At 38.0% G+C, this 18,024-nt stretch overlaps 1 protein-coding gene across 1 annotated transcript in view; it reads right to left on the reverse strand.

Moving 5' to 3' along the window:
* SPTBN5 (spectrin beta, non-erythrocytic 5) overlaps positions 1 to 16,725 on the reverse strand; it is a 94,651-nt gene extending 77,926 nt beyond the window's left edge. The window contains exons 1-12 of the mRNA XM_029964235.1: positions 16,609 to 16,725; positions 13,919 to 14,086; positions 13,280 to 13,396; positions 12,338 to 12,495; positions 11,299 to 11,527; positions 7,749 to 8,380; positions 6,629 to 6,767; positions 5,007 to 5,239; positions 4,416 to 4,569; positions 3,322 to 3,522; positions 1,945 to 2,151; positions 632 to 823 (exon numbers count right to left, since the gene is read on the reverse strand). Coding sequence (XP_029820095.1) covers positions 632 to 823; positions 1,945 to 2,151; positions 3,322 to 3,522; positions 4,416 to 4,569; positions 5,007 to 5,239; positions 6,629 to 6,767; positions 7,749 to 8,380; positions 11,299 to 11,527; positions 12,338 to 12,495; positions 13,280 to 13,396; positions 13,919 to 14,086; positions 16,609 to 16,725 — 2,547 coding nt within the window. The remainder of the gene's footprint in view (positions 1 to 631; positions 824 to 1,944; positions 2,152 to 3,321; positions 3,523 to 4,415; positions 4,570 to 5,006; positions 5,240 to 6,628; positions 6,768 to 7,748; positions 8,381 to 11,298; positions 11,528 to 12,337; positions 12,496 to 13,279; positions 13,397 to 13,918; positions 14,087 to 16,608) is intronic.
* Positions 16,726 to 18,024: the final 1,299 nt, after the last annotated feature.

Genomic DNA, 18,024 nt, shown 5'->3' on the forward strand with positions numbered 1-18,024 from the left:
TACTCAGTAATTTTCCCAGACACCGCTGAAAGAGAACAGAAAGGTGATACTTCAAGATCACGATACTTCTTCCCAGAGCAACAGTAGTTTAAAAGCATAAGAGAAGCAGTTGGAGAGTACTCAGCCCCTGACAGGCAGGAAGGCCACTGTGCTACTTGCTGCTGCTGACCGAAGACTTAACTCAGTAGTCTCAGGAACAGGTATGTCACATAGTCACAACATGTTTTTGTTGGTCTTTACGGCATGATTACACTAGGTGAGAATGCAAAATAGCATATTGAGAATGCAAGTTACAGTTGTTTATTTTTTCTGGTACCAGGCCAGACAGCCTGAATATTTAGGAGCTACAGTAAGCAACAATTATGGGGGGGGGGGGGGGAAGATTACAGAAAAGAATCTACTTTTCATAAAATAAAAATACTAGAATGTAAATGGGAAGTTTGCCAGCATAAAATGGGTTTGGTACAAAACTTTAATGCTAATCTTGAGCCTTGAAGGCCTGCAGGAACTAACAGGGTTGAGGCACATTATTAAACTGAAAGCAGAAGCCAGCACAGCACTTAATTTTTATTTGCATTACCTTGGATTTGACTTTTTTTTGTGAAATGCAAAGTAGAAGGGGACACTATACCTCAGCCATGTTCTGTAGATTTTTATAAAGTGAATCTATTTCGTCTTGGGTTTTCCAGATGTTCTCTGAAAGAAAATGAACATCTGGACTTAAGGTTCCAGTGGATGCAGTTTCAGATGTTTCCCAGGTTCGACTGAATGGTAGCTTAGTTGTCTTTTGATTTAAGTCACTTGGGGCTTCCCTCTTCATCACCTGTTAAGAAAAATTTAACTAAATCAATGAATGAATATTTCTGATTTGGATAAAAATTTCACACAGAAGGGAAATTTGGACTTGCTAGTTCAAATCACAGCATTCTGACCCTTTAAACCAAACATTTCAAGTATTTCTTTGAATTTGTTTCCATTGTTTTATTCTGAAAGAATGAACCAAACAACAGAAAAAAAATTTGGTTTTGTTTAAAGAAGTTTAAATCATTTAAAAATATATTGATTGAGTAAAAATTCTCATTTTGGACCCAGATAAAAGTTGTTTTGTTGTAGGGGGTTTTTTTAGATTTTTTATAAGTTTCCAAAGCAAGGCAATTGACTATGCTCACAGTCCTATTTGTGGTGATATTTTAGTACCTGAATATTTCCAGTTTCAAAGCCTGTGAGTGCCCTAGTGAATCAATACTTCTATTTGTATAAGGATACCATCTTGTCACACGCTTTTTCATGTTTAATAACAAAGCAATAAAATTTTTATTCTAATAAAAATTAATGCTGGATTGATGGAGTAAAGGGAAGTGCTCATAGCTCTCATATTTGTTTGGCTAAACATTGAGTAAACATACAAGTCTAAGAGAAGCACGCTATGAAATGTGTCATTCATCTCTTCTGAATTCTGTTATTAAGTGAACCAATTTCAAGTCAGAAGTTCCCTTTCTAGTCAGTGAAAAAGAGGGGCATCTGCAAAAGTTGACTTCATCCCATATGCCTTAACATCTGCCCTGGATTGTATGAGCTGCTTCTGGAGTTGTGGGATGGTTCATCAGGGTACAAAAAGAATTTGTAAAGATGTTTTGATTAAGTGTCTGCTCTTTAAAGATGACTGAAATTAATAATTATGAGAATAAAGACTGAGAAAGTATTTCTGAGGATGGGTAGAGGGAACTAATAGGATGAGAGTATTTCTAGCACTTCAGAGAACACTAACTAGGTGTGCTACAAGCGGCCAAGGAACCTCTTTGTTACCTAAAAATTTGCCTCAATTCTAATTAAAAACTTAATTTGGAATATTTTATGTTATCAAAATCAAAATATCTTATGTAATTAAAAAACATTTCATTTACATTTTTCAACAAAATGTGACACAATCCCTCATGTACTTACGGCAGCTGGAGCTTGCTGTGCTGCAATGTCAGCCTGCTGTTTCAGGCGTGTCATCTCAGAGGAATAGGCTGCAATCTCCTTCTCCAGGCGCAAGTGACGATGCAACAGTGCTTCTGCACTCGATTCATCTTTTCCATAGTCCTTGCTGGCTAGAAGGGGCTGCCTTTCTCGCAACCATGAATTTGCTTCATCGATGTCAGCAAAGTACTAAACACAGGGAAGAAAACATTTGGATTCATCCTGAAAGTATCGTATCCAGCTGCTTCTTCTTTATAAAATTATGAATAAGGAGAAATTCCATTAAGTTTGTAGCCATAAGGTTACAACCTCGTGTCACAAAAGCTATGAGTAAGGTAGCTCTAAATCCATGATGTATTTCATGTTTGTATCACAGATAATTCACAGAATCACAGTGAGTAAAGAGATTCAAAGATTGCCTATATAGCTCTTTAAAAGCTCCTAATTAGCTAAAATTTCATGGTGCATAATAGTGGCAGTAAAAGAAACCCACAATGTATGATGTTAGTAGGTACTATGTAATTCCAACAGATATTTTCTAAATGTTTAAGGAACAAACAATGAACTTAGTCTACAACAGAAGTTTACTTCTTTTTTCCAGAATTTGCAGTCTGCCTGGCTATGGTTGTAAAAAATGATAACAAGCTTTTGAGACATAGAATAAAGGTACAACAGAAAAAAAAAACAAAATCCACAGTAGTGAAGAACAAATAAAGAAGAACTAAAGCACCATAGTGGTGTTAAACTTACTAAATGGAAGAGAGAATTTAGACTTTCTCAAGGACAAAGATGTTCAGTTTTGTTCAAGCATTTCATGGAAACAACAGACTGAACAAAAAACTTAAAAAGGGAGATTGGGAGAAGAAAAAAGGGGACCTGAGATAATGTGATGTGATTTAAGAATGCTGCTTTTTAAGAGTTATTTATTTGCAGATATTTGAGTGCTTGCAGGAGTAAAATCATAGTCAGAATGGCAGTGTCAAACATTTGGCAGGCTTTGTGAAGTTCATGGTCAACCTAAATTTCACAACATGTTACTTTTGTTGTTGGTTTTTGGAGTTCTTTTTTTTATGTGAGGAAAATGTCACACAGCTACCCCAATGCCATTCTCTAAAAAGACTCTGCATCAGCACTATCATGTGAGTTATTTCCACTAGCATTTTCACCTTTAGAGCACCTCCTAGCTGCTCAAATCTCCTGCCTAGCATGCTTGCAAGAGGATTGAGACTTCACTGCCACAGATCCTGTTGAAGACCAACATCTGAAGGCTTTCCTGCCATGCCTTCCATGTGGAGGCATTGGGCAGAACTGAGCCACATCCATGTCCCCCATACACACATCACAGCAGAGCCCTCTTACCTGTTTGATGAGAGCTGCTGCCTGCAGGCGGCTTTTGCGATCAGCCACCTCATTTTGGAGCTGCTGCCACAGCTTCTGGAGGTTGTCTGTCTGCCTCAGAATGTCATCCTGGCGAGCGGGGTTCTTTTGGCTGAGCTCCCAGCCCCTCCTCATCACATTCGCACATATGGCTCTGTGGGAATTGCACTCTGCTTCAAGAGCCTAGCACAAGGATGGGAAACATGTCAGCATAACTCATTCCCCACCAGTGAGAGAAAAGAGGGGGTCCTACTCTGCTACTGTAATGCATACATTTCCTAGAGCCCCATGTCTTATTCATGCCTAAGATATTTCCCTTAGCTCTCTGAGATGATTGCCCCTCTGCTCCCCACATTGTTCTACTTCTAGCCTTTGATCTGAAGCTTGTTATGCAGTCTTCTCTGAATGAGATACTTGTCATCCACCAATTCAGCTGTCTCATGCTTTCCAGAAGGAACAAATACACAAACAGATGCACACAAATGTATATTAAAATAACAGAAGAGGCTCCTGTTTCTGTTATCATATGAAAGTTCTCAAGCCCCCAGGTCTCTTCACTTGTTCACAGTGATTCTTTACCATAAGAAGGCACTAGCTCATATAGCTAAACTTTTGATATTAAGCCACAGCAAGGTCTGTGGCAACAGATTTGTAAGGTCATACAATATTATTTGTTCTGCCTACTGATACCTGTCTTCTTTTCACCATCTCTCTCTTTCCCCACATCATTCTTGGCCAGGAAAGGAGGGTGAGAAAAACAAAAATTAGCAATCTTTTGTTTTCTGCCCATCAAAAGTTAGCTAATATGAAGCTCAGTGTCTTCACTAGAAGCCCCACTTCTAAGTCCAGTAGGAGGCATACTCTTTCTCTACCATTTCCTTCCCCTTTTGGGGAAAAAATCCTTACACTATACATTTTTTAAAAATTCCAAACACTGGTCATTACACTTGAGAGAAGTAGCAGTTTGACAGCTTTTTTTAAGTGAACTGAAGTGTAACTGACTGAACTGAAAGACACTGATGTTCTAAAGTCTTGCTTTAATACAAAGACAAGGCACCACCAGCAAAGTAAGATACCTTGTTCTTCTGAATAGAGGCTGTAATCTGGCTGACATCTTTCCCTAATGTTGTAGTTCTTGCTAGCTTCCATTTCTCAGAGACCCACGATTCCTCCTCTTTGCAGTCACGGAAGAATTCAAAGAGCTTCAAAGCCTCTTCTAGCTGAGATTTTCTAAACCAAGGAAACAAACAGTGTATGTCAGTCAGAAGTAGGATTCCATGGAGACAGTGGTAGCATAATCAAAGAAGAATTTAAAAATCAAAAATTTGAATGCTTTTAGTTCCTCTTTTTCATATATTAATTTATTCATGGAATAAGACAAGAGAAACAAAATTACATTTCCTTCTTTCTCTAGATGAAATAACTGCTTGCTAATCAGACTTCTCATAAAACAAGTTTTAATAAATGCTGAGAATGAAGTTATTCTTCATCTGTGAAAGTGAGTGATCCTTTCAGTCAATTGCAATCAAGACACTCAAGTTGCTTTTGTTCTGACTTTATAAATGGAGAAATGAAAAAAATTCAAATGCTGGGAAGCTGTGCCCTCTGATTAAAGAAGTGATTGGCCATCCTAATCAGGAAGAACAGAGATATAAGCATAGCCCTACCGTGATTTGCTCAGAGTTGTAAGGTTTTGATACAGCTGATGAAGCATCTGAACTTTTGCATAAAGCAGTTCTGGTTTAACTGTGCTGTCCTTGCTGATTTCTGTTGTCCTCTGGGTGATATGTGTCAATCTACCACCATAGGAAGAGATCTGTGAGTCAATCAAGCTGTGATTCTGAAGCAAATCTACTACTTCCAGGAGCTGCTTACCACAATCCTGGGAATTCACTAGGACCTACAAACAAAGTGAGAGAAAAAAAAAGGTATTGGTCAAGAGTGCATCCAGGGGCTTAGTACAAACAGATCAGTTGAAAGATTCGTGTTGACTCTCATAGCTTCTAAGCGTCTGAGAATACCAGCTAGGCAAAGCTAAAAAGCTGCCTATTTAGAGGAATTATACTTTTTTTTCAATTTCACAAGCTAATGGCAACAATTCATAATTTCTATCTAATGCAGTGCAAGTAATGTTCTCTTCAAATAAACATCTGTTTTAGTACCTAATTTACTACTATTGATTAAGGACTCAAGGTCTCAGAATTTGTGGGAGTGATGAATATCCCTTTCCTATAAACCCATCTGTAGACAGATTGATTTACAATCTGTATTTTGAGAATTTTACAATATCCCATTTTATGGTATGTTCTAACTGCTGTGTTCTTTTATTTGAGGAACCTAATTGCCTATCTAAATAATGAAAATAAGTACTTCACAGTATTTCATTGGTGGCTGATGAAGGTACCAAGTGCTTACAAGTCAATTCTCCTTCTAACTGTATCAACAGATACAATTATCAATCCTATTGTAGGATACTATCTTTCCTTATCAATCTTCTCCCACATCCTCAGGCTATCATGGTTCCAGCAACGCTATTACCATTAGGTGTTCTTTGCTTACTAACACTAGGAGAGAAAGATTTATAATTTGGAGACAGCTCTTATCTTTAATTTAAAATTCAAAACTTCATATAGCATGCTGGCTCTTTCAACTCGGGCACAAGGTAACCTGTAGTCATAAGGATTTTTCTGTCTTCAAGAACAAAGAATGGATATATACTCCCTGCCATTACAAAATCAAAATGATCCTGGTTATTATTCATGCTAAAGAGAAGACTTTGTGCTCTGTCAGTCCTGTAACAACTGGAAATTCTTGCTAAAAGCAAACTGTGCATTTACAGTGGAACTTTTCTTTCTCACAAGCTTATAAACCTGAAAGACTGAGCTAGTTCTCATCTGTATAAACGTTGGAGGTACTTCCAGAAGCTACTTCAGAAGAATTATGTGAAATGGAAACAGAAGGCCATTTTATTCCACTTTTCCTTCTACATTTCTAAATTTAGATAAGATTATTTCCCGTCTTTATTTTACTATATAACTTGACCCTGTAGTGCACTCCCTGTAATACCATGCCTGGCTTTCTGATTAGAGAGAGCCCCTATAGCAAAGCCTATTTTTTTCTGTGATGATGAACTGAAATGCACAGTTAGGCATCTAAGTAAAAATTGTGCATTTTTACATAGCTGATGGACTTATCTCCTCTTGGCACCACCCAGTCCCTGGATCAAGGTAGTTTTTCCAGGGACACTGGCAGCAGTGCAAGCTGTGTGCTGGTGGAGAGGGTTCAGTACCTGCAGCTCTTTCAGCTCCTCTGTAATGGCATCAATGTCCCTTAGAAGGCCAAGAATTTCCTGCATTGTACCCAGGGATTGTTCTCGTCTCTGCAGCTGATCCAGGAGATCCTGCCATTGCTTTGAAATGGTTTTTTGCCTACAAAGGAAGAGAAAGAAATGATCGATTTGGACCAAAGGCTCTGGACAGCACTGAAGGATTCTCAGTGTTTGTAGCTTTAGAGGAGCTAAATGAACATGCACAACTTTTCACACTAGTGTAAGAGAACAGGTCATGATCAGAAAACAGGTCAAAGCATTGTTGTTACAGGTATTTTGACTAGCGCATCAATTGTGATAGACTTCTTAAAATTTAGAAGTTTTTTTTATGGATGTTCATACCTGACATTCCTCATTGCTTTCATTTCATACAGTGGAAAGGCTTGGAAAAAAAGAAGTGGTGTTTAAATGGCTGCTTAAAGTAAAATATTAATCTAAACCATACCATGTTACAATCTGATCCCATAAAGAGTTCAAATTCCTCTTTTATAACTGTTTTTCTTAGTTTTCCCATAGGTTTCTGATTTTGTCTGAACTTAGAAAAGCATTGAAATACCAAAAAATAAGTCATTTGTATGGCATTCTTAGACATTCACAAATCAGGCTATATAATAACCCAAGATAATCGGAGAAGTTATAATGTCTCAATATTTGCTCCAAAGTGGAGTCAACCTGAGAAGACTTTGTGCCTTAATCAATTTGTATTTCCGCAAACTACAGAATGAAAAAGAAATGTGTTGATATGGGGAAAAAAAAAGTATCTAAGCGTTTTTGATGGAAGATAGAATATTTGATTGAAATTTTTAGATATATTTTCATATAAAAAAAAATCTTAAAATTATTTTTCACCCTAAATCAGTCTGAGAGTTTGATCATTCAAGGCAAAAATTAGAATTTTGAAGGAGATGAAACATTTGCCTTATCTGCTGAAACTATTCACAAATAGAAGAAATTCCTGCCAGTTCTACTCATAAGGAGCAGAGCAAAGATTTATAACTACAAATAATTTTCTTCCATGACACCACAGAATTTCAGCTAATTTTGACCTCCATCAACACACAGTCTCATGACCGTCACTCACTTCTTCAAGATTTGATCTTTGCTGTGAAAGTTCTCTTGGCTAATAACAGTGGCCATTTCATCCAAAGCTGTGAAGCGTTCCTTCCTGGGCAGTACATCTGCCACAATGGCTTCCAGCTTCTTACTGGCAGCCTCCATCCTGTCCACACTCTCTGGCCAGAAGTCCTGCTTCCCAATAACTTTCCTCATGTCTTCTAAGTAGGACTCACGCAGGGCTGCCTTCTTCAGGAACCTCTGCGCTAACTGTTCCAGCCTTTCTAGCCTAAGCATCTCCTTTTGCAGTGCTTTTCCCCGGTTGTGCTCTGACTTTTCCAGTATGATCCAATGCTTTTCCACATCCTGCAGCATCTTCCCCTCTGGGGGCAAGTATGGCCGTTGGTTGCTGGCTCTCTGTTTGGTCCTGATGTTGAAGAGATGAGCTTCAATCATGCCCTTCTCTTGATATTTGGGGGGTTTCTCCACAGTGCGGAAGGTTTTGAAGTTGGCCATGAGCAGCCACATTTCCTGAAGAGAGTTGGGGAAATGACGGTCATCCAGTTCCATCACCTTCTGCTTAATCCATTTCAGGAGGTCAGAGACCATCTGCTCATACAGAAGCTTCAAGTCATCTATCTCCTTCAGGAAGAACACAATCTGTGATGGGAATATAAAGTTACAAGCCACATAAGAAACACAATGAAGCAAGGTGGGTGAACAGAAAGCAGCATCTTCAGCAGTCATCACATTTTTATACAGGTCTGGTGGTAGCTGTCACATCTGAGGCCAGGTGAAATCCTAGACTAGCCTTCCATGAAATGCAGATAAATAAATATTATTTAATGTCTCATTTCAGTTTCTATTCAAGCAAACATTAGTTTTGGACTAAACAGCATGTAAGTGGAGACTGTCAGCGATTCCTAAGTGGGCTGACTAGAAAGTAAGAATCCCAAACTGAGGGTTCACATTTTTTGTTTCGCAATAAAAAAACCAGATTTTTTTCCCCCCAGTCTTGTTGCTAAACCTAAACCAATTCTGTCCTAATATGCAATTACACCCTCTTAGCTTCACCAGTTTAGGGTGTTAGGAAACCATCTGACAAGATCCTGGTTCTCCCACATGCACACAAGCAGACTGCGGTCAAACAGCCCCTTCTCAATCTTCTCTGTTGGAGCTGTTTCTCTTTATATAAATTATTAGAAAATGTATGGTGGCCCAACAGAGTCTGGTAAAGATGCTAACTCTGACTCAATACTAACATTTCAAGTCCAGGACATTTATCTGTTTCATCTGTGGCCTGATCTAACTTTATTTCAAGTTCAGGTAAATACTGGAGCAAACATCTAGAATGAAATCCATAATGAAATAAAAAGCATTAGAGTGGAATTATCCTTTCTTTCCATTATATATTTTTTCCATCTTTGTATTTTTACTTCATATTATTTTTTTTCCTCATCCTAACTTAGTAACCCTCCTGCAGATGTCAGGTTTAACGCTGAACGATGTTGTCTGCCTCTATCATTTCGCTGAGTTTTCCTGCTCCAGCCAGGCAGATTAGTGAGGGAGATGGCACCGAGAAAAGACCCAGTCCTTCCAAGTGATAATCTGCTTTTACCTACCAGAAAGTGCACTTGGCAATGAATAAGGGTCACAGTGTAAGAGGAGTAAAATAGCACCAACCTTCAGTGCAGGAAAAGCAGCCCGTGACATCAGGGCTCCCTTCTGTATTTTCTGCCATCGTACCCAGTTCTTGCTGAAAGATCCTAGCAAATGCATGGTCACCTCACATGGGAGAGGGAAAGGAGATTTACCTCCCAGAGCTGTTTCTCTCTGCCAACCTGGTCACACACTTAGTCTGAACTCAAAGGCTTCCTTGACACATTCAGGCTTCCCTCCCAATCCTATTAGTAAATTCAGAGCTGCCTATTTGAGAGGACTAAAGACATGAAGAGATTAACATCAGTTTCCTTCTCCTTCTGAACCTTTGTGTGTATCAGAAATGCAGGAAGACAGGAATGCAATATTAGAGACAGGCTAAAAATAGGGAAGGAGGCAAAGAGAGAAAAAGAAGCAGGTTAGTGGAGAGAGAGAAAAAAAATAATAAATATAAATGGAAAAAACAATGAAGCACAAAAAGAACTGAAAAAGGACAGTAAGAAAACTGTTTCTTCACATAATACAAAAGTTATGTCTTCCTTGCTCCTTATAGTTCCTCTAATACATGCTTGATGACTCAAGGACTATTTCAGATTTATCAAAAGATAAATAGTGACTCCTGGCCAATATCCAGTGACTCATGTAGACCAATCAGATCCTACTGCCCACTCTCCTCACTGATGTCCAAACTTTGACTGAATTCCAAGTCCTGTTCTCATCTAATGTTTCTCTTCTGAGAACATCCTGTTCTAATACAGAGAATCATAGAGTATCTCAAATTGGAAGGAAACTATAAGGATCATTGAGTCCAACTCCCTGCTCCTTGCAGGACTACTTAACACCAAACCATATGACAAAGAGCATTCTTCAGACACTCCTTGCACTCTAGCAGGCTTCATGCTGAGGGGAGCCATGTTACGGGATCTAATTCTTGCCCCAGACCACTTTTTCAGCTGACTAAACACTGTTTTTCACCTTGTCACCACCAGGGAAGCCTTAGTCTGGATTAGTGTGCCTCCTATTAAGAAATATATTCCCCCTCTCAACTGCACAGGCAGATCTCAGAATCCAGATGTTCACGGAGGACCCATCCTGGATGTGTAGGTTTCCTGCAGGCTATTTCTTTGTACTTTTGACAAAAACAGAATAGATTATTCTAGAGATAGAAGAAAAATTCTCTCTCAGGAAAGTGGTCTTCAGTAGAACAACTACAAAATTCCTTCAATTTTCTATCAATAGGATGCAAGTATTTTCAATATAGCTCAGTATTGTATGTGAGGTGAATTGTATATGGAAACAAAGAAAAAAAAAATAGCTTAGCAAAATTTAATAAAATTTTAATAAAAAATATTAATAAACATTTAGCCAATTTAGCTAGCAGTCTCTCATTTTTAGTGTTTTTAGTGGTGGTGGTGTTATTGAATTGTTGTGGTTTTGTTCAGTTTGTTTGGTCTGGGGTTTGTTTGTTGTTTGTTTTTTTTCCATTCTGTACCTCAGGAGTTAGAAAGAAAGGATGAGGACTTGGAAATAAAAATCCAAAGTAGTGTCATAGAATCAGGGATCATCTTTCCTATGAAATAAGAAAATTGTTGACTAGGTCTGCTTTTGCTTAGCTGTGTAATCTTATCCCAAGATGATTGAGATCTGTATGCCTCAAACTGCCTTGAAACCTTATAAGTTCTTAAGCGGAAACTGTGAGGTCAAAAAGGGATTCATTTTTGGTGAGATAATTGCAACCCCCTTAGAGATTGGAGAGTCTACAGGCACTTCTCAAGATACAATGTCTTTCAAATGTCTATGCCATTTGATTCAGTTCAAATGATCCTGAAGGTGAGCTTGCACAGAACTCCCCACATCTCCGACTTAAATTTATCTTTACATTTTTAACTTTTAACTTATGAAGACAGCAATGCACTTACTTTGGTAAGTCGCTTCTGTACTGTCTGGCCTTGTTTCAGTCTGGAGAAGTAGTGGTAATAGAGTGACACATAAGTCATGATGGATCTCTCATCTGGATAGGGCACAGCCACATCCTCAGCATCAAGCAGTTTGCTGATTCCAAATTCTTTCTCAGCAACATCAAAGGCATTGTTCAGGTTTTTAATGGGCTGGTCCTGCCTCAGTGAGCTATAGTGGATAAGATCAGGCCTGGGCAAGGAGAAGAACAGGACATGGAGGGGAAGAAAGATTTATGTTTGTTATAAATTCTTTCCAATTATAAACTATAAACTGTTTATTAGACTAAGGAATGCGAGATTAACACTGAAATTACTTTGACCCTGAACTTCATTCAAGAGCATTGCCCCTTTCCTACGTAAGGAAAGAAAATTGCCCTTTATGAAATTGAAGTACCACTCCCAGCAAATCTCTGCCCTTCACTTATTTATCCTCTTCAGTGATGCGTGAAAACCAAAGCCCACTGGAGAGGCAGTTCTGAAAAGGGAGGTGACTGCCAGCTTGGGAAGCTAAAGAATATCACTGTGGCATCCTGTATAAAAAGTAGCAGAACAGTTAATGGACAAAGAAATGTTCAAGGTTCTCTCATAGGTAGTTTCTCTCTCCTGCTTTGGGCTGTTTTCTTCACACTTCTTCAAAAGGACAGAGAAAGGAGAAAGAACAAGACTGAGAAGTTGCTTGCTCTGTTACAATTGAACCAGAAGGGATACACGCTCACAAAGTTCATACGACAAAACCAGTCCCTAAAAGAGTAACTTTAGAAAAAGAGCATTGTTCAGACGCTCTTGGAAATTCACTGTTATGCCCAACTAAAGGAACAGCAAAGCAGGAGCTTTTGGTCCTCCCTTTCTTAGAGAGAGAATACCCATCTAAGAAAGAGTCTTTAGTGAGAAAGGGCAGAGAGAATTTGACAGTTTCTTGACAAAAACTTGTAATTCATACCCTAGAACAACTTGTGCCAGAGCAATGAGCAATTGTCTGAACTGATCCATCAGATCTTACCTGTGAGCATGTATGAGTGCATTGAAAGCCAGCCCATCACTCCAACTTCTGGAGAAGTCCTTCACATTTACATTGGAATAGCTGGCAGTTTTATGCTGACACCAGAGTAGTAAGGCTTCGTTGGCAAACAGAACATCAGCTCTGCCTCCAAATTCTTCCTGTTAAGAGAAATCAGCTTGAAAGATATATGGAAGTAGCATCAGTGAGTTTACACTTAGGTTTGTGAAGATCACTTTGTGTTACTTTTGTCCTATTTACAAATCTGCTCAAAGTCATAACTTGCAGACTGTATCTGACATAAACGTAGAAAGATTTAAGATGAAAGTAGACGTTTTATACTAAAATAAAAACAAATTGAATGAATTCAGAGATTATAAAGTGAAATGCAGTTGTTAAAAAGCTTTTAAAATTTACTCTTCTCTAAGGTTTGCAGAAATCAGGTGGAAAACAAAGCTCAGTTTGTGAAATAGGACTCAAAAACAAAATATGATGCATTCAGGTCTAATGTGAGAAACTGTTAACTTTGATTTCATGATACCTTCATAGATTCTTATTTTTCAGGTACTTAGAGTACATGTCAAATAATTTTAAAAAGCATATATTTCTTCAGAGAAGAAAAGGATGCAGCATGCAACTCAAATCTAGAGAGAATTGTTGACGGAGAAACACTTTCTGAAGTCAAAAGTCAATTAAAAATCAGTAGAAGAACATGAATATCCTATCTATCTCCACGTTACTGTGTTCAACCTCTTTTCAAAACTATGAAGTGGAAGTGGATTCAATTGCTATTAGAAATTGCTGGATGAGTAACTGGATAATATTATAAGACCTGCATGATCAAAGCAATCAGGAAACATTATGAAAGTGGTCCTTGCTGGCCCAAAACTCTACAAAGTCTCTGAAATGCTCCGATCAGACAAAAAGACAAAGATACAGTTTTACCTTATCAAGTTTGATAGATGAAATCTGAAATCTAAGTATGATGATCCAGATAAGTCCTAGGATTAAGGTTCTGTCACCATCTACGATATTCTCAGGACCAATCACTTTTACTTGTACCTGCTAATAAACCAATATCTGTTCAGCATAATAACACTCATGTCCAGTGCTCAGTGTAACAAACTGTTACTGAAAAGGGTGTTCAGGTGTTTTCTTAAGGAAACAGGTTTTATGTTTATGTCTCTTCATTGGTCCACAGACCTGCAAGCTCCCATGTTCACACCCTAGCCATCATGTGCACCAAGGATGAGTTTCAGCAAAAGCCTGGTAAAAGGATGGTGGTCTCAAAGATTTAAAGTTCCTATATGTGCTTTGAAAACTGGTGGTTAAGGAGAGGAAAGAAACAGAATTCAATGTTCCTTTCTTCCAAAGAAGAGGGACGTTAGCTGATTATAAATGATGTTACTCAAATAATAAAGAAATTCAAATCTGATGAGGTTTTTTTTTCCCTTTTAATAAGACCCCTATCTTCAAAGAATATCTTATTGTTTATTAGAGGGGGAAACTATAATGAACATAATATTATATTTACTTAGTAACATCCATAAACTGTTGTGATCTCTAATATCAATATTAACTTACCTTGGATTTCAGAAATGAGATGGCTTTGCTGTTGTTCTCTAAAAAATGCACTCTCATAGTTCCCCGGCTTGGTTTGGGCAAAACTTCTCCTGAGAGCAGCTCCAGGAGTTTCATGAGAGAGATGCCATCTTTCAAGTCTGTGTAAATATCCTCTAACTCAACCTTCACCTGTGAAGAGCAGTCAGACAATACAGACTCTGGCTTAATGATTGGCACACAGAACCCTCTATTTCTAAAATAAACAAATAACACCTTCTTGCTGTTTCACTGAGTCTTCTGTATGACAGTGCATATATGCAAGGAGTGGTGAATCTTAATTCAGAAAAGAAATGAATTTATGAAAGTAGGCTGAAGTAAAAAAAGCAGCAACAACCCAACAAAAACACAAACCCACAACTGAGTAAATAAAGAAAAAAAGCATGAGATTTTGAAAAATAAAAACATCAGAACATTTGCAAAATCTAACATTTTGGAAGTGCTGACATTTTTTATTTCAGTTCGAATTAATATTTTCATTTTTTTATTCTGAGCAATGCATTTCATTTAAAAATTGAGCTGATAATCCCATTCAATGACTTGATTTTTACTCCATAGTTTCAACAAAGTTTGTCACATCCCGCTTAGACCTGTGCTACCACCTGGTGTCTCCATACTTTTTGCCAGAGTCTAACACTAAGTGAAAGATTAAGATCTTCTACAAAAATGTGTTTCATTGCTGCCAGTAGTGAGGTCACCCAGTGCTTAGGTGATACAACATGACATAGTGTGTACTCTGACCGAACAAGAACTTGCCTTGGGTGTTTCCTTTTGGCCTTATGCCATTTGCCATCTAGAAGTGACATTAACACACACCTAACAATAATTTACTGTGATTCTGGACTTTTGGTAAATAATCATTTTGTCTTCAGGGAAAAAAAACTAAAGTAGTATATTTTTTAATTCAGAGAATAGTTACATGTTAGGGGGAAAACAGGACTGATAACAGACGTGTGCTTTTTAATTCCTGACCAAACATTAATCAGTTTAGGAGATCTTTTCTCCAGGGAAAGAGGAAAACACTGAAAGTGTAAAGTAAAAGCAACTCAGAGGGTCTTGAAGTCTGTACTGTGTGTGGAACAAGAATTTACAACTTTATCTGACTGATTATCTCCACAAACCCCCTCCCTGCTTAGTTGCCAACTTTGGGTTTTTTTCATATTAAACAAACTTAAAATTCTGCCTATGGTATATTACAATAAAGAAAGTTAAAGCTTTTATATTCTGTGACACTTCTATAAATGAATAACAGTTCTATTTAAACTTGTAAAGAGACAGACTTCATATATCTGCTTTATGCGTCACTCAGCAGTAGTTTTAATAGCTTTGTTGCATCATCCTTCTCATAAAGATACGAGTCACACATTGCTTAACAAATTCAATCTAATAGCGTTCTTAGTGCTAAAGTAGTCAACAACATAACTCGGAACACTGCAGTGTCCTGTAGTATGATCCAATCACGTTACAGTGTGTATTGGAAAGCTGAGACTACATTGCCAGGAAGACCTAGATAAGCTCTCAGTGTCTGCACGTCTCTTACCATATATGGTTTGGAAAGCTCTCTCAGGCTTTTTCCCCCCATGCTTTTATGATACATGAACAAGTACATTGCAGGAAGTTAAGACTGATATTTTAATCTTTGAACTTGAAGGTATTTTTAAAATGAGAAATTATTTATCTATGGATAAACAGAAGTAATTTCCGACACCATAGAAACCTAACTTTCTGCAGGTGACAAAATCAAAATGTGTTTTGCATTTTTTTTCTCCAGTTAAGAAAAATAAGTTTGAGTTTATTTTGCTCTGCAGTTGCCATTGTACCAATCACAAATTTAAAACATTACACTGAAAAACTCCATCTAGTACTGAAACACTATATAATAGTGATGACCTAGAATAGATCCAAGAGGCCTGGTCCCGTCTGGTGTCCTCAAGGTCCATTTTCATGACTATCATCTACAGTCAGTAGGAAAGAGAATTTGGTTTGGATGACGCCATTCCCTACTGTGCCACAGCTACATCATTTGTGCTTTGAAATGAGCTTATCTGCAGTGAGTCTGGAGACTTGGAATATGTTGGAGTTATCTTGCACACCCAATAGCCTGCACACTAATTCTGAAGATTTTTGGAAGTCTGAGAGTTACTGAAAACAAACTGGTCTGTACTTGCATGGCAGTATATCTGAAATTGCTAGAATTAAAGCTACTCTTTCAGAGCTATTGAGCAGCAGCTCAAGCTGAACTGATCAGGAAAAGCAGAAATTTTATTTTTTTGGCCAGGAAATTAAGAATTGAGCATTGTTTGGGGAAACGCAAACATTTGCAGATACTTAACAGGAAAAAGAAACAAATAAGGAGCTTCCTCTGAGAGGATCACCAATATACAATGGACATCACATTATGATAGGCTTATACATTCTACAAAAATGAATCTTGATTTTAGAGAAGACTGCTAACATGAACAATGGAGACAGATGTGAAGTAAAAGATACAGGCCGTAGGACTCCAGTTAGTCAAAGCTTTCCTTGCTTGCCTATATGTATAGTGCCAACATTCAAGAAAAAACAAATGTTAAAAATAACATAAAAAAGAATACAGTGGGTGAAATAAAATAAAAACAAACCAAAAGAATCCCCAGATTGAAGGAGCTACCTACATTATTCCTGGAGAAGACATTGTTAATCCAGTTGGTAAAGGTTTTCTTTTGCATGGACATACGCTGCTCCTGCAGCTTTTTGATATGATCTTTTTCATATTCGGTATTCATGGTCATCTAGGAAGTCAGAAACCTCAGTGGCGTGCTGAGTGATGAAGAGATCTGCCAGGCCACCTACAAAAAACAGTCACACACCCAGTGTATATAGGAAATCCAGCACCAACAGGCATAGGATTCAATACCACACCCTTCTGCTTGTACTTTGCACTTTAATGTCACTACCTTTATTCTTAACTTACTTGCATTCACACTTTTAAAATACATCTCTTGTTCAGGATGAAAATGTGACACGTATCGCTGTAGGTTTACTTTCTTGCTCTCAATCTCCACTCATGAGGGCAGAGTTCCCATGAGGACCACCACGATATGCAAGCCATCAATAACTTTCTTGGGTGTGCTTGAAGCACATGACAGAGAATTGACCTTAGACCCCATTAGAAAGAGAAATCTGCAAATCACTTCCAATCCAGTACTTGAAAGTGTGTTATGTTCTCTGAGGACTGGTTGAGATTCTCCTATTGGCTTTCAGACTACAGTACTTCCAACAGAAATCAAAGAGCTTCTTAGAAAGGAAATGGAACCAACTTGTTTCTTTCCTCTTGTGAGTTCAGTTTTTGCATATGTATCACTGTAATGATGGAGACACATAATCATATCATACATAACCACATTAACAAGGTCCGAGGCTGGATGTCAGCAAGTAGTATTCCTCTTCCCTAGGCTGTCACAGACTTGTCTGCCTCATCCATGCTGAATATTTAGAGAGATATGAAACTAGGAGTCTTCCCTTTAGAGTCTGTGATACAATAAACTGGATTTCAGCTCATGTGAGCAACTCTTCTGAAGTCACTTGGCTTATGTAGTAAATCTGCAACAGCACTGACCTTGCTGTTATGAATGCAAGATAATAACTTTAAAAAAAATAGTCAGTTTAAGATTCCACAGCTACAGACACCTTTAGTGACCGAACATCATTTGCTTGTACTACTGCCACAATTATAAGTTTTGTCTGGATAACAGCCTGGCTCCAAAACCAAGAAACCTGTTGTAGTGGTGGGAGAGTGTTTCATTAAATTAAATCAGAAATGTTCCCTGTATTGGTAAATGATTATCATAAGACAGATTTGTAATAGATTATCCGCATTGTCAGGATGTAAAAGCAGCGCTTATAGCCAAAACTGGTTATAATGGTACATCACAGAAAAAAATACTGCTGTCAACCCACTGCAAAGAGATAAGGGAATGAAAAATTAAAACCTCTGACAAACTGTGGCAGTGTGGAGCAGGGTGACCTGCTTCCCAAAATTCCAAGTCTGTTTTGCAAAGGTCAAGTTCTGAGCTACCCTTTAAATCCAT

This window comes from Manacus vitellinus, unplaced genomic scaffold, assembly GCF_001715985.3.
Source record: "Manacus vitellinus isolate BGI_N305 unplaced genomic scaffold, ASM171598v3 scaffold_6_pilon, whole genome shotgun sequence".
Taxonomy (NCBI): domain Eukaryota; kingdom Metazoa; phylum Chordata; class Aves; order Passeriformes; family Pipridae; genus Manacus; species Manacus vitellinus.